The 16,572-nt window shown below is 37.2% G+C and overlaps 1 protein-coding gene across 2 annotated transcripts in view; it reads right to left on the bottom strand.

Annotated features, from left to right (window-relative positions):
* The window catches only part of LOC124777386 (hemolymph lipopolysaccharide-binding protein-like), a 72,445-nt gene that overhangs the window by 41,718 nt on the left and 14,155 nt on the right, over positions 1–16,572 (bottom strand). For both annotated transcript variants that reach the window (XM_047252776.1, XM_047252777.1), the window contains 2 exons: positions 16,265–16,432; positions 6,896–7,031 (listed from right to left, as the gene is read on the bottom strand). In XM_047252776.1, the coding sequence (XP_047108732.1) occupies positions 6,896–7,031; positions 16,265–16,408 (280 nt within the window). In that variant the 5' untranslated portion in view covers positions 16,409–16,432. The remainder of the gene's footprint in view (positions 1–6,895; positions 7,032–16,264; positions 16,433–16,572) is intronic.

The raw sequence follows: 16,572 nt of genomic DNA, 5'->3' as shown, positions 1-16,572 counted from the left end.
GAGAAAAGAGGTAAGTGGAGAGTTATAGGTTATGAGACAGAAAAGTCGGCCAGTTATTTACATGTTACGAGCAAGAAGAAGTGTGGTCATTAGGTGATATGAAAGTTAGCCAATCATTTATGAAGAATGAGGGAGAAAAGGCAAAAGGCAATGTGTAAGTTGCCAATTAAGTAGCATATGTGGGCAAAGTGATTTGTGCCAACTATTTTATGAAGTGCAAGGGAGTAAACATATTGTCTACATAAGATACAACATTGACATGGAAATCTGATAAAAACATGAACATAGTAAATAACATTTAAATAGAATGCCACATAATATGAAGTGCAGAGATTAAAAACACACCCTGGTTTTAAATAGGAAAGGAAGGTAGAACAGAGGTCTACCTAAGAATAAGGTAATCAGCACCAACATAGTGAGGGAAAGGAGAAGTGTGGTTACTAGGTGACATGAAAGTTGGCCAATCATTTACGAAGTCACATAACACTCATATATGAAAGTCAGCAGAAAATACATAGCAATTAAATGGATAGAGGTCCACTAGTACTTTTTGTAGCAACAATGACACTCAAACATAGAAGGAATGATACCTCATACTGAGGACTGAAGCAACAATTCAATAAAAGAGTGTTTGTGCATTATGTTTGAAGCGATATTCTAATAGGTTCTCTTGATATATCTGTGAATTACAATTGTAAGCCTCTGAGGGTGTAAGACTTAAAGAGTATTGTAGGTGATGCTGGCTAGTGATGTGAATCATTACCAAAGCAGGTCAGTAATAACAAATAGTGCAAGCAAACACAGAGCTCTTAAACAGTGCAAACAGCAATGCCCTAGCTGTATGTAGACAGCTGTGACCAAAATAAAAACCACTGTTGCAGTACAATGTAAACAGTGGCACTATTTATGAGCATTCAAAATCAAAACAAAACATTACATACTATATATCTATACTGTAATAGTGTATGAAAACGTGTTTATTTAAAATTATTTTAAAATAAGGCACTTCGTTTTGTTTCATGGAATTGTACTGGAGCTGTATGCTGGGGTTGGAGATGGGAGAATGGACTGACAGTTGTCGAAATCAACAACAGTTGGGAAAGTCTGGAGTTATGCAATGTATCATCACATTATATAGCAAAGACAACAAAATCATCAGTATGGGTTGCTGTTGTGGACTGCTTGCCTCTGATGGTGTAAGTGTAAAGTTCTTCTATCTCCATGTATTTGTGAAATGTATAGGTATTGTGTCTGTTTTATTTGTAACCATGTGAAGTGGACATCTATATGATGCATTCAGATATAAATAAGTGCAGAATGGCTTCGTGCTGACATGGTAGGGAGAAAATGTGTAAAGTGTAAAGAATGTTTGATCAAATTGAAAGGATGGCAATATGCCAATAGTAGTAGCATAACAGTTTAATTTCTTATGACAAATATTTGTTGAATTTCATGGACGGCAATGTGCCAGTAGTAGTTTAACGGCAGTATAAAATTTCTGATTGATTGAAACTTGCCTATGAGATAATAGACTGCTGTGGAGTATTCTAGTAGAAATGAGACTAAAAAACATAAAGGTGCAGATTAATGCTACTTGAAAATCATTCTTATTAAAAGGATAATGTAGTAAGTATATAAAGTGTAACTAAACATTAATGATTTTGTGTACAAGGTTATACATGAATTTGTAGAGGCTGTACGATACATGAATGCCATCCTCCAGCCGATAGTACAACCATATCAGCAGCATATTGGTGACGCATTTGTCTTCATGGTCAACTATTTGCACCCCCATCATGCACATCTTGTGAATGATTTCCTTCAGGATGATGAAATTGCTTGATTAGAGTGGCCAGCACATTCTCCAGACATGAACCATATCAAACATGGTTGGGACAGACTGAAAAGGGTTGTTTATGGATGACATGACCCACCAACCACTCTGAGGGATTTACACTGAATCACAGTTGAGGAGTGGGACAATCTGGACCTACATTGCCTTGATGAACTTGTGGATAGTATGCCATGATGAATACAGGCATACATCAATGGAAGAGGATGTGCTTTTGGGTATTGGAGGTACCAATGTGTACAGCAATCTGGACCACCACCTCTGAAGATCTCGCTGTATGGTGGTACAACATGCAGTTGTGGATTTCATGAGCAATAAAAAGGGTGGAAAGGATGTTTATGTTGATTTCTACTCCAATTTTCTGTACAGGTTCCAGAACTCTCAGAACTGAGGTGATGCAAAACTTTTTTGATGTGTGTGTTTGTTCATATGCAGACTCCTTATAGCCATACACCACCATTCTCAACTCAGCTTTCACTGGACATAATTACCCCACCAGCTTATTTCAAAAGCAGTTTTCCCATGCCATAACATTCAATCCTGATATTGCTGACCCCTCCAAGAGACAACTTTTGACCACACCACTTGTCACTAAATTTTATACTGTTCTTGAATGTATTAACTGGCTACTTTAACAAGGCCATGACTTCCTAAAATCATGCCCTGAAATGACATCCATTCTGTTCGATATTTTTCCCACCACATCTATAATAGCTTTTCATCACACTTCCAATCTCTGCAACATCCTTTCCAGATCCTATGCTTCGTCTGCACGCATCTCCCTACCCTATGGCCCCTACCTCTATGACCATCTCTGCTACAAGACTCCTCCGTATGCACCCTCCTACCACCACCTATACCAGTCCTGTAACTGGCAAAACTTATACTATGAAAGGGAGAGCTAACTGTGAAATGACATGTGTCATATACCAGCTAATACATAAACACTGTTCAGACTTTTACATCAGCATGTCTGCCACCAAGTTATCAGTTGGATGAATGGACATAGGCAGAGGGTGTATATCAGAAACACAATATCCTTTTGCAGAACATGTTCTACAATATGACAGTCATGTCTTCGGTGCCTGTTTCACCACACACATCATCTGGATTCTTCCTCCAGACACCAGTTTCTCAGAACTCCAGAGGTGAGAACTAGTGCTACAGCATGTTCTTGGCCACTCATCTGGCCGTAATTTACATTAATTTCTTCTATCTAAGCATTTCTTCAGTCTGTTTTAGTTTTCTACATCTTTTGTTTTCTGGCCTGTCTATTTTGCACTGTACATCTCTCACCTCTTTTATGTACTATGTACTTGGTTTTTCATTCTATTAACTCACACATGATGTTTTATCAGTAATCTCTGTCTTGCATATTACCCTGTCTTCCAACTTCTAGCTCTCAGGTTTTCAAATCTAGTCCAATGCAGCCCCTAACAATGAGTCTTTCCTTCTCATCCTGTCCCTAAGTACCGTATTTACTCGAATCTAAGCCGCACTTTTTTTCCGGTTTTTGTAATCCAAAAAACCGCCTGCGGCTTAGAATCGAGTGCAAAGCAAGCAAGCGGAAGTTCTGAAAAATGTTGATAGGTGCCGCCACAACTAACTTCTGCCGTCGAATATATGTAGCGCCAAAACCTCTGCATCAGTAAATAAATTTAAAAAAAAAGTAGAAGACGAGCTTTTTTTTTCTCCGCCCCGAGTTTCGACCACTGCGTTTTCATACATTATCCAACGAAGTAAATACAAATTCCGTATTGTTCATCTTCGAATGTAGCAGAATTTCAATGTACTACGAAAATCCGACTGGCAAGACTGTTAGGGATGTTTGTCAATATGGCCAACTCTACGTTCCGAGTTTTTTCCTACCCGTGAGAAGAGATGGTTGCTAATAGGAACCTGATGAAATGTGAATCACATGCAGTATTCTCTTCACCATAAGAATAATATGAATATAAACATTTTGACATGTATTCTTTTGTGTTTGCTGCTATCTCATTTAAATCCTGTCTGCGTAATAAACTATGAAACTAGAGTGAGACAACAGTAAACGCAGAAGAAAATATGTATCGTGTCATGTTTATATTCGTATTATTCTTATGCCTAATAGTGATACAGTCAGAAATGAAGCATGGCAACTGACTAGATTTTAAACGTAAGATGACTAATTTCTGTGCAGAATTTGATGTACTAAAGAAGCGGCCGCAAAGATTTTCAAACGGAGAAAATTTTTCGCTAAACTCTCATTCAGAACATGTTCTATCATACGCAGTCTATTATTTGGTTCTTGTTGATCATTATCAAAGAAAGCAGCAGTGTAAGTAACAACAAATAGCAGTCTCTTGCCATTTTTTTTAAGCGGCGGTAGCGCGCACAAAAGCAAGTCTTGCCGCGAGCGGCGACAGGCCGTAAATACACACTATCAAAATGCGACAAACAATGCATGACACAGTACAGTAATGCATTTTCAGCTTAGAGTGACGTAAACACCTATAACAAAGAAAGCGGCACTTATCAGATCAAAGCAAAATAAGCAATCGATTCAAACCAGACGAAGCACGTGAAAAAGGAAGGGTACCCGTATAAATACGGACGGAGCGCCTGACGCATAGCAGTGGCTACCTGGTAAAGCTTAACTGCTAAGCTTACGACTCGAACCAAACTACTGTAGCTGTATCGTCTTTCATTCTACCTAAATTGTGTCTCATATTACAATGGACCAACTTTGTTTCGATTTGGAGATGCGACCTAAAACTTTTCTCTCCCCTTGAATTTCAAGTCTCAAATTTCAGGTGCAGCTTAGATTCGGGATTTTTTTTTTTTTTCCTTTATTTTGAGTCTCATTTTTCAGGTGCGGCTTAGATTCGAGTGCGGTTTAGATTCGAGTAAATACGGTATCCCCTGACCCAGAATTCTGGGTGACTTTCTAAACTCTACCCCTTTTCCTAAATGTCTCCAGTTCCTTTCCCTTCCCTCCTCTTCCTTCCCCTTCAACCCTTCTGCTTGAAGGAGCCACAGGCTCTGAAAGCTTGCATAAGTAAAACCCTGTTTTATATTTGTGTTCTCCTGTCACTGTCTGGTGACTACATTTTTTATCTATCCAATTATGTTACTTATTTATTTGACATTTTGTTATTATTCTAATGTGAAAAAAACTCTGAAACGTGGCAAAGCATTGTCAGTCACAATTTGTTTTGCTATTCACTATACTAAGTGTTTAATCCAGGCAGTTCTTGTATCAAATCTCAGTGCACATTCAGTTTTGCTATGTTTCATTTTTATTAAAAGTATTTACAAGATTATAATATTTGCTAACTATGCGAATAAAACCACAGCAAATAAGTAACTTTGACAAGGTTGGTGGGGACAATGGGATGTTAAGAGACACACCTTTTGCAGTTCTGCCAGGACACAGATTCACCTCAATATGGCTTTAACCAATAGGATAATGTTTTTTGTTTGGATAAGTCAGGACTTCATTTGTGGCATCTTGCTTTGCTTTTCCCATGGACACTCTTTCACGAAAGCCAAACTGAAAAGGAGTTAACTTTTTCTGATTCTGTAAATGAGTCAGTATTCTGTAATGGCTACACCCCATTACCCATCAGCTGCTATTTATATTGCTGCGTCTGATTCATTGGAAGTAGTTATGAGAGCATAATTCAGAATTTTCACCAAGAATTTGTCAACAACTGTCTGTATTCTTACAATGTTGGTTGGTCATTATTAAAGAGATCTGACATTCTTTCAGAGAACTCTGCAGATTTTATAACAAATAAAACCAGAACAGTCAAATTGATTCTCTTTGGGTTTGAAGTCAATTTTTGCATGGTGAAATGTCGCTAAGATGAACAAAGTCATGGTTTGATTATCAACAGTTTATGGCAAAAACTAAACAGATCAATAGACAGAAAAATCAATGTGAATATAGACTAAATTGCTACTAAAAGAAGACAGCAGACCAGACCTACTCAAAGTGCACCTCTTCCAGAATAATAAAATGATGACCACACCCATTTTCTCACATATACCCAGATATTATTGGAATAAATTCAAATGTGCCTTTCAAATTGATATAAATTTTGTTTTCATTCTTAGAATTTTTCTAAGAAACTGGTAAAAGTGTTTTGTATCAGGAAGGCAAAATATAGGTCTTTTCTCATACAATGCAACTGCTTGTGTTGGATTCAGGTGTGATAAATTATTTAGCTGAAGTACATGAGTTAGATTTATATTTGAAGTAAGTCTGAGAAATTGTTGCACCAGTCAGCCCTTCATATTGATATGTCAATAGCATCTGTATACAGAGCTATGCACAAATACACTTTACAAAGTACTGGTAGTACATCACCTGACCACTTCAGTTATTCTCTGAGCTGTTGAACTGTTATGTGTATCCATGTGCCTTCCATCACAGAGAAGTGAGACAGTGTTTGTCTTTACTCCTTTTTGTTTGTTTTTTCTTTTCTGGAATTTTCATATTTGCAGATTTACATGACTATCATGTGATCTCTTAGAACATTCAAAGTGCCTCATCCATATTTAAAAAACTCCAAAAGGAATGCCAAAACCAAAGTTTTGTATAGCTTAAACCAAATTACTCATCCTTTTCCTTCTGAGGTGGCTCAAGAGGTTTATTATTATTCCCAGATATTTTTGACATAAAGACCAGCAGGATAAAGTTACAGAATTTAGGCTCACTCAAGGAACATACGGACTATTTTTGTTCATATAAATTTATAGACAAAATCTGCACATTTACATGTGATAAGGGCCAGACATTATAGAAATTTATAATTGTATAGTGAATATAAACATTAAATAAAAAATTCAATTAATGTATTTTGCTGTCTTCATTAATTTCTACAAAACTTGTTGATGGAAGAAAATTTTCACAGGTTATTAACTGCAGCAGAAAACCTGTATTTCTTCTGTGACATAGTTGAAAGTCATTTTTACATTTTTATTACAAACAAAATACATGTTAAGCAAATTTTAGCAAATATACAGAAGTTAGAAAACAAAAAAGGATAATTTTACTACCTGTTATAGCTGTCACTATGGACAAAGATTCTTTTCCATCACATCTCTTGTTGTAGAAACTCACACCAAGATTCCGTGGGCCACTCTGTCTCTTGTACCCATCAGTGCCCTTATCAATCTGAAAGTCCATTGTAACCTAAATGGGAAACCAAATCCAGATTCAGATAACTTTTTTCTTCAGTTAATTTATTATTGTTATGTTCCTTGACTGTCTCATTTTTTCATTGACATCCTCCACCACATATATTTTTCATGGCATATTGTAACTTTCCCGTGCAATATTAAATGTCCTCCTATCTCTATGAGAATGAAATACTTTCATATTTTATTACATAAACCCATGACATAAATACAGCTCTTCAGGAATGTCAAGGGAGACAATGAGTACATTAAGAAGGCAAGTTAAAATGTTTTTGATGTAGTTCATAGATGGCAGTGATACAATGAAATTCTGTTTTTATCATGCTTGTATCCATTGTCATGTTGGAACCACAACCAAGACCAAATCTGAAGGCAGGGCCATCATTGAAGTACAACACTTAACACAGAAAGCACATTTATTACACACACCAATACACATCTAATACAGAACTGGATTCTGTCATGGAGAGTGCAACTATTTATTCAAACAATGAATATTCCAAAATGATGGTACTTATAAAGGCACTGAATATTCAAGAATACACAAATGTTACAAACATGAGATATTTCAAGAACATTTCAGAAATGACAATATTAAATAAAAAATAATTGTTGATAGTTGGGTTTGAATTGGTGAACTGCAGCACACCAACCAACAACACTTACCATTATGCCATGCCACATCTACCATCGATCACTGCATTGGTCCCGTGATTTGTTGTTTCAGAAGTTCTCACCAGGGACTACTATTGCATCCTCAATGTAAATCTTGTCAGTGGTCCTCTGTTTGGCAGCACTGGCAGATCCTTGCTCTCTGCTTGTGTTGTTACATCATCTTCACTGTGATGAATATCACAGGTAACTTCTCCCATTGCAAGTTCAAAATCATGGGCCTTCAGTTACCTTGAACCTTCCACCTCAAACTGCTCCTCTGGATGTTAGTACAGCTTCATCCTGAAGATATGGATGATGTCTATGTGCTTTTGTCTTCTTAATGAAGGCTCATAATCGTTGACTACACATCTGACATCCCACATATGATGAAGTATATGATATGGTCCAAAGTAGTGCTTTAGGAATTTTTCTGACACTCTCACTTTCTGCACAGGTGGAGAAATCCATAATTAGACTCCCTGGCTGTATTTCATTGGCTGGTGCTTGGAATTACAATGCCATCAGTCTTCCTCCTGGGCATCCAGCATCCATATGAAAGCCATTTGTCTTGCTGTAGTCTTGATGTTGACGTGTTTCACACAGTCATCATCGGTACCATCTGTTTGAAATGGGAACAGTGTATTCATTGTCACTTTGTCTTCATGGAGAAAAAAGAACTGTGTAAAGCCTATAGTGTTTTGCTTCACTGTCTTGTATTCCAATGTCACATGGACATTATTATATCCCAATTTCTTGGTACAACATCAACAAGGGCATATCTGACAATGTCTTAGTAAAGAAATCTGTGACATTAGGCAGTTGTTATCCTGTGGGTAAGTCACAATATGAAACTACCTCTGATACTAGTCATGACTGTAAAACTTTTCCATAAGCAGAGATCATCACATGGGATGGTCCACATTGCAGAAGTGTCTTCTAGAAGGAACTTCGCAATTTCTGGAGTTTCGGCAGTTGGCACAGGTTTGGTGATAGCTAGCAGGCAAGGTAGTCAATGCAGACTATCATCCATTGATTCCTGTTTGTTGACTTTGGGAACCTCCCGAAGATATCGATTCTAACTTGGTGGAATGGCACTGCTCCAGGCAAAATTGATACCAGATGCCCCAGATGTAATCGCAGCACATGAAACTGTCATTGGCATTCCTTACAGTGGGCGACATATTGTCTGATACATCTGTAGAGACCCGGCCAGTGATACCTGCAGCTGATTCTGTCTAGAGTCTCCACAAATCCCAGGTGATCAGAGTTGTACCATCATGGCAATAAATTATCTGGGATGATGAACAACCATTTCCACTCCATTGCATCATAATTCCTCTTACACAGTACTCTGTTTATTGTTCGTAATTATCCTTCAGTCAGTGCCTTGCTTTTAAATGGTTTCTATGGTTTTCAGCAGCGCTGGATCTTCTCTCTGTTCAAAGACAATGTCACTTAATGCAGCAATGACTGAGATTTGATTCATGCTGCTGCATTGTGCCAAAGGATTTCTTGAAAGGTGGTTGGCATCCTTGTGTTTGCACCCCCATTTTTATATCATTGTGATGTCATATTCCTGAAGCCTCAGTGTCTATCTTACCAGTTGACCTGATGGGTTTCTCAGGCTAGTCAGCCAATGAAGAGACTGGTGGTCTGTCGCAACAGTGAATGTTTGGCCAAATACATATGGCTGGAACTCATTGATGGTCCATCCAACTGCGAAGCACTCTATCTCATTTGTAGAGTAGTTCATCTTGGACTTGTGAAGTTCTCTGGAATCATAAGCTATCACCATTTCAGCACCTTCCTGAATTTGCACTAGAACTATACCTACCCCATAGCAACGAGTGTTGGTATGAAGTTCTGTCTCAACATTCTAGGCACACTGTGCTAGGACTGGAGAAGATGTTAGGACTTCCTTAAGGACAAAGAAAATTTGGCATCTCCATATAGTAGTTCTTGCAAGGCACATGCATTGGTACAGAAGTTCTTCCTGAATTTCTGGTGGTATGAGTTTATTCCAAGAAAATGTCTCACATCACAAACGTGCCAAGCAATCAGAAAATCTGTAACTGTTCTTATTTTCTCTGGATTGGGACAGACTCCTTGCCATTTACTAGATGACCCCAGATATTTATTTCTTGGGTGGCAAAGACACACTTTTCAGATAGACAAGATACCTGCAGTCTGAACATACTTCAGATGCCTTCAAAAAGTGGCAATGTCATCCAGATAGCAAACCTATGTTGTTGTTTTTGAGTACCAGCATTGAAGCAGGTTGTCAGTCATGTGTCTGAAGGTGTCTAGAGTATTACAAAGATGAAATGGGTGAATTTTAAACTCCTGTTAGACATATGTATGCCTTGAAATTACTTTCAGCCTGTATATTTATAACTTGACTTGTCCATGACTTATGCATAAGCTGCTATGTAGACAACAGGACCAATAAAATAAATCTACAATCTACAATTATGAAGGAGGTCTCCTCTTGGTCAGCCTCATCAACCTCAGTTTGCCAGAAGCCTCCCTGTATGTCCATAGTTGAGAAGTTCTTTTCTCCTTTCAAGAATTTAGGGTGCCCATAGTACAATAATGTGCAGCCATCTTTCTTTGTGATTTTGTTCAGTCACTGATAGTCATCACAGGAAAAACTTGTGCTTCCCTCTGCATTGCAAATACCACAGGTCGGGACCAAGGACTCTCTGAAGATTCAGTGGTGTCATCTTGCAGCATTTCCTTCACTTCCTTCCACATGTAGTGTTGTTCAGTTTGTGACACTCTATATGAGTGTTGGCTAACTTCTGAGTGATCCCAAATGTTTATATGGTATTTTGCCATATGCTGCTTGGCCTGTCTTTTCTCCACTTCAGATTCAAAAGCATCTGAAAACTGACACAACACAGCTATCAGTCACAATCTTTCTTCCTCAGTCAAGCCAGATCTTATTGGCAGTTTGACAGTGGCTTCCTCCCCTGTGTTGTCAGTGGTGGAAGTGGAGTATAATTCTTCATTAATGACACTAAGCTGCCATACCTGGATTACTCATGTTGTCCCTACACACATTCTCTGGGGGTGAATTGTGGCTGCTGGTGGGCCAAAGTAGCTTTTTGCAGTCAAGGGGTTCAAAATTAGTCACTGATAAAAATATTATTTATATCTATAATGGAAACCTTAATTAATAAATTATGAAAGTTTCATAGTTTAACTGAGCATGACAGGAACTTGTCTCATTGATGATGGTGCGATAACAACATCTTCAGCAGTAAAACAATGCCCAGAGCAAGCTTTATCAGACTCAAGCTCTGATCTGATTGAGGCAGTATTGTACAATGTGCTCATAGTTTCCATGTAAGTGATGTATATAAAGGATTCATTTGAAGTAGATTCAAAAACTGCCATACAGATGAAAACACTGAGAAAGTGCACAGTATCATATGTAGTAGTCGGGGGTAAAGATGTGTGAAATAGATAATATCATAGGCTTCTCACTGAAAGTGAGTGGTACATCTCACATAAGGAGTCATTGTTAAAACTCTGTGCAATGTGAATATCATTTTTGTCAAATTCTGAATAAAATTAAATGTAAAATTGAATGTATGGAGCATTTCAAAAAGAATATAATTAATGTTCTCTGCCAGTTTGTCACTGCAGATGATGCATAGATCAATCACAACACAGCAGATATTAAACAGCAATCAAAGAAGTGAGTGTAAATTGGTGTCCCTTTACTAGAAAGATGAGACTGAATTCATTTGTCGCAATGCATATGGGCCATGTTTTCTGAGGTACAAAACATATTTTCCTTATTGGTTGCATTTCAAATGATAAAACAATAATTGTTGAATACTACTCAAGTCTTGAACCCCAAATGGGGTAAAACTGCACATTAAGATGCCTGGGCAGTGAAAGAATAATCATCATTTCCTGGGAAAACGCAACCACCTATAAAGATGTGTTGAGAGCTGAAGGTGACAACCTGAAGTACGATTTGTTTATACTGTAAGAAATGACCATTTTATGTTTATATACATCTTGAAGTAAACTGTCTGGCTTCAGCTGTCAGAGACCGTGCTCATGTTTGTGAGTTGCATTTGTGTAGAACTGAAGCATATATTTTCAAAACACTGAAAATGAGAAAACTCTTATGTGCTCCTTTCAGATTAAAGCAGATGCTGTGGTAGAGCTGCATATGTTAGATAAGTTAGTATTATTGTAACCCTCACTTTATGGCAAACAAACATTTATTGAATGCAAAATTAGATTTGATTTAATTGTCCATTAGCCCACAAAACCATATAACAGTACTTCATGAGTAAAATTAATGTAAATTCATCCATAACTACTTCATTATGCTTGCATATTGAAATTACAGTATTCAACACAGTTCCAAATAAGTCTTATAGTGGTGTAAACCATATGGTCATGAAATAGAAATTCTACACAAAAATGTCACACAAGCTCATAATAGGACCATCATTCTAGTCAAGCAGTAAATCAGTAAGGATGGCAGCCATTATCCAAAAACAGATCCAGTCCAGTCCAGGCAAATAATAGCAGTGGTTATAGCTCACTTCATAAGGGGTAACAATAGTTAACAAAGGAAAAACTGAGGGTTAACCAGTTGCTGGGAAGACTTATACTGATTCACTATTGATCTCTATGTTACCAGCTGTAATATCAGTGGCTTCCCCACCAGAGACACACTCAATGGACATGGGTGATGTTATGCATACCAATATGTTCATATGTTCAACTGGTATTTTTGGTGGGTTACTAAAGTTATCTTTTCTGTTTGGTGTTTAGGTCCATGTTTTGACACTCTGAAGATGTCATTTTCTTGTAAAAGCAAACAAAATTTTATAGAATTTAATTCCCAGTTAGTATGTATGAATTTTGTTACATGTAAGACATATACTGTTTATTGCCAGCATTACAGAAATACAATGCTAGAAAGGACAGGATGGGATACAAACAATGGAAAAAGTAAAGTTTCCCACTTCCAAGTAGTTGAGGTGTTGAGAGGCGTGCAAGTGAGATTAGAAATGTCACTGAGCTTTCAGACAATGCCTTTCACACACACACACACACACACACACACACACACACACACACACACACACACACACACACACACACATATCTGCATATTCTTTACTGCAGCTGTGGAACATTGTGAATGGTAAGAACTATGTAGATGTGTGTTTTGTTATATTAGTTAGCTCTGTAGGAGGGCATTTTTGCAGAGCTCAGCAATGTTTCCAGTTTTGTTTATGTGCCTGTCAACCAACCAACACTCCAACTATATGTATGTCATATAGAGGCTTTTATTATCTGCTGTAAATTGTGCTGAAGCACAGCACATGGCTATTTAAGTAGTAGAATGCCATGTATTTGATAATGCTTTCTTAGAATTCACATTATTGTAACTGAGAGCTTTTACAAAGAAGCTCCTCTATTTCCTTGGACTGCAACAAAAAATGAAAATATGCACACATTAATTCCATGTTAATTCTATGTGTTTTGGTTCATCCACCACTGTCATCACTCCATGATTTCAATATTTATACTCAGAGTGCACTCCCTGAATCATTGAAGTAGGCATTTACTCTGATCCCCGTGTGCTGTATATATGGAAGTAATTCATGCCATTGAATAATCTGTGCACCCTAATTTTAAGACAGGAAAAACAAAAAGAGAAATATTGGCTTTAGTTTGTGTTTTATTTACAAAAAATTGTTCTTATGTTATGATTCTATTCATCACCATTACTAGTAGAAGAATCATTGTCAGCATGGCCGTCTTCCCACATAGTTTCATCCTTGGTTCTGTCCAGTGAATTTGTGATATGAAAGTTTTTGAAGGATTTTTCTACCAGTGGTAGAGGGATGGAGCCCCATGCACATTTCACCCACTCAAAATCTAGGAAAAATTCAGCAATTTGATTTTTTTCACTTGGCATTAACTTGTGTTTTGCTGTTTAAGTGCAGCTTTGAATAGCCAATCCATAAATACATCTACTGGTTGTGAGATGGATGTTAGGCCTCCAAGGATAAAGACTAAGTCAGTTTTCCCTTTTTGTAACATGTCTCGCACTCCCTCAGTTGTGTGCCTGTGGAAGCTGTCCAGGACCAACAAGTTACGTAACTCCATCACCTTGTTAACCTCAATGTCATTATCCATCCACCCCTTCATATATGCTCTCACAAATAAGCATTTAATTGATATTTTTAGAATAGTTTTCTTTTTAAATAACACATAAGGTGGTAGGTGATAGCTTTCATCTGTTGCCAGTTACACACATTATCACTATACACCTTTTCTTCTCATTGCTGCCAGTTTGTATCATGATGATGCATTCTCCTTTCTTGTTCATGTTGTTGTCAAGTAGCATCTCAAAATATACTGATGTTTAACCCCTGTTAACAATTTGCGATAATGTTTAGGAATCTTCATGGCAAAAATTTATCATGTAGCAATGAAAATTCACTGTTTTTTCCTTGCAATCACTTGGCCACAAAATTCCCAGTGATTACTGTTCATTCCTTGAGTCTGCAATTTGCTTTGTCAGCAGCTGCAAGTACAAGCCTCGCTCACATTGCACTTTCTTCTCATTGCACAGTTTCCAATGTTCTCTGGTTCTTTAATAATTTTAAGTTTTTCTTTGCTATGTATGAGTGGTAATGAGAACTTGTGGCCATAATTAACAAGTTAACAACTGTTAATACTTCACTTCTAATGTGCTACTGATGCATCATACTGATGCCATGACAGTGCTATAGTGTAACAGGATCCACTGTTGGAGGTGGAGCAGTACCAACCTTGTTACAATTAATTTGCACAACCCAGCTGTATATATGGTAATACCCTTATTATCAGAAGTTTTGTATCATCTCTGTATTTTGAAATTCAATGCAAAGAAAACAGTAATTGACACTGTGGTGCACATATACATTCATTCGCAGATCATTAAATAATAATAATGTTAATAATAATAATAATAATATTGAAAGAATGTTTTAAAAAATTGTAGAGATAAAATCATCTGTTTCCATGGGGTTTCTTCACAGCACTGCTGAGCAGTGTGATGGAACTTCCCTTGCTCAGATAAAGGCTTGAATCCATAATGGCACACTGGTAATGAGATTGCCATGTCAGTTCCCATCCAAATTGTTCCAATCTTCAGTGGCAATTCTTAGTAAGATACACAGAATATGTGGTTGTTGTCAAAACCAAAAACTACTTGTTTCAGTTGATCCCACAAATGTTCATTTTGGTTCATGTCTAGGAAATAGGCAGGCCACTCCATTCTGTTGAAGAAACATATTCATGAGAACAGCATGATGTGCAAGTAAGTTATCATCCATCAGGATTAAATTGTCACTAAAATGTTGGTGACATGGTCCCACTGTTGTTCACAGGATCTTATCCCTGTACCATAGAGCAGTGTATGGTGACCTCATCACAAAGCATCACTCCATCAACATGTTGTTGCACACGTGGGACAGAATGTCAGAGGCATTTGATGTTATTGGGTTGCCTCTAAATTTGTTGTCTGTGATTATCAGTGTACAAATAGATCCAAGTTTCATCCATAACACCAAATTCCAATCCCAAGGCATCCATTCTACATGGTTTCTTGCCTTCTGCAACTGAGTCCATGGTGTTGTGGTGTACAGTATGATGCTTGCCATCATCTTGCAGATCTGCATCATGCTGTAATCTCCTAACAGTTTGATACGATAGATGACATCCTGTAGTCTCTTCAAACAATGAATTCAATTTTGGAGTACTCAGATTACTTTGATTTCTTTCATTCAAAAGTTGCAGACATCAATCAACCTGTGAATTTATTAGATGTGGGCAGCCTGTGCAGTGTAAGTCCTCAGCACTATCTATCAATTGAAACTGATTCTATGTCTGGACCATATCACCTTGACTCAGTTGCACATGTTGAGCATCCTCCCTGATTGACAAGCCTTCTGTATGTAATGTTATGATATAGACCCAATCATTGATCATGACTTCCCTTTGTGGCATGATGTATGTTCATTCACTCTATACAGTTCCACACACATCTCCAGTATGTACATATTTAGCTTTTCTTTCAACTGCAATGCTGCAATCCATTTGAGTTCAGCATTCTACCGATAGATAACATTCATGCTGACTGTCTGTATGTTAAAAAACAATTTCATACATTTTCATGAAATGTGAGGGAAGATTAAAGACTCATGTTACAGAAGATAACTGAAACAGCTAACAGTACTCAGAATTTTAATAACTGTAATGCCCTTCCCCAAAGGAAATAAGTAAGAATTTTTTAAAAAAGAGGACCAGTAGATATAATGGGAAATTTGTAGGCTGCTGAATCCTCAGATGGAAAGTCACAATCTACAGAAAGCTAAAGAAACGTAACAAAATCAACATATTTTTCACTTTCTTTTATTACCAAAGCATCCCAAATTATTCTCTATAATATTTTGACAATGATAACTAACATACATTTATCAAAATTTGTCATAAAAATACCATTTAAATTCTCTGGAAAGAAATAAAACATTGTAAATTACTCACTTCAGAGTACCAGTGTCCGGTATTGTTGCGTTGAGTGGAAACTGAAAATGAGGTTACAGTTTTTTGACATTTATCAGTTTGCAAAGCATGCACGTTTAGTAGTGTGCAGGAGATCACTAGTAACACACAATTACAGTTCACCATTGTAGCTATTGCTGTGTGCTGTACCTGAAAAAGATGCCAAAAAACTTTAACAAAAGCACAAAAAATACAAAAAAATATTATATAAAAGAAATTTCATGACATACGATTTAAATATGAACCACACAAAGAAAAATTATGTTCAAAGTGCTCTTAGCAGAAATCAA

Source organism: Schistocerca piceifrons, chromosome 2, assembly GCF_021461385.2.
Source record: "Schistocerca piceifrons isolate TAMUIC-IGC-003096 chromosome 2, iqSchPice1.1, whole genome shotgun sequence".
NCBI lineage: Eukaryota > Metazoa > Arthropoda > Insecta > Orthoptera > Acrididae > Schistocerca > Schistocerca piceifrons.
This window is presented reverse-complemented; position numbering and strand designations above follow the sequence as displayed.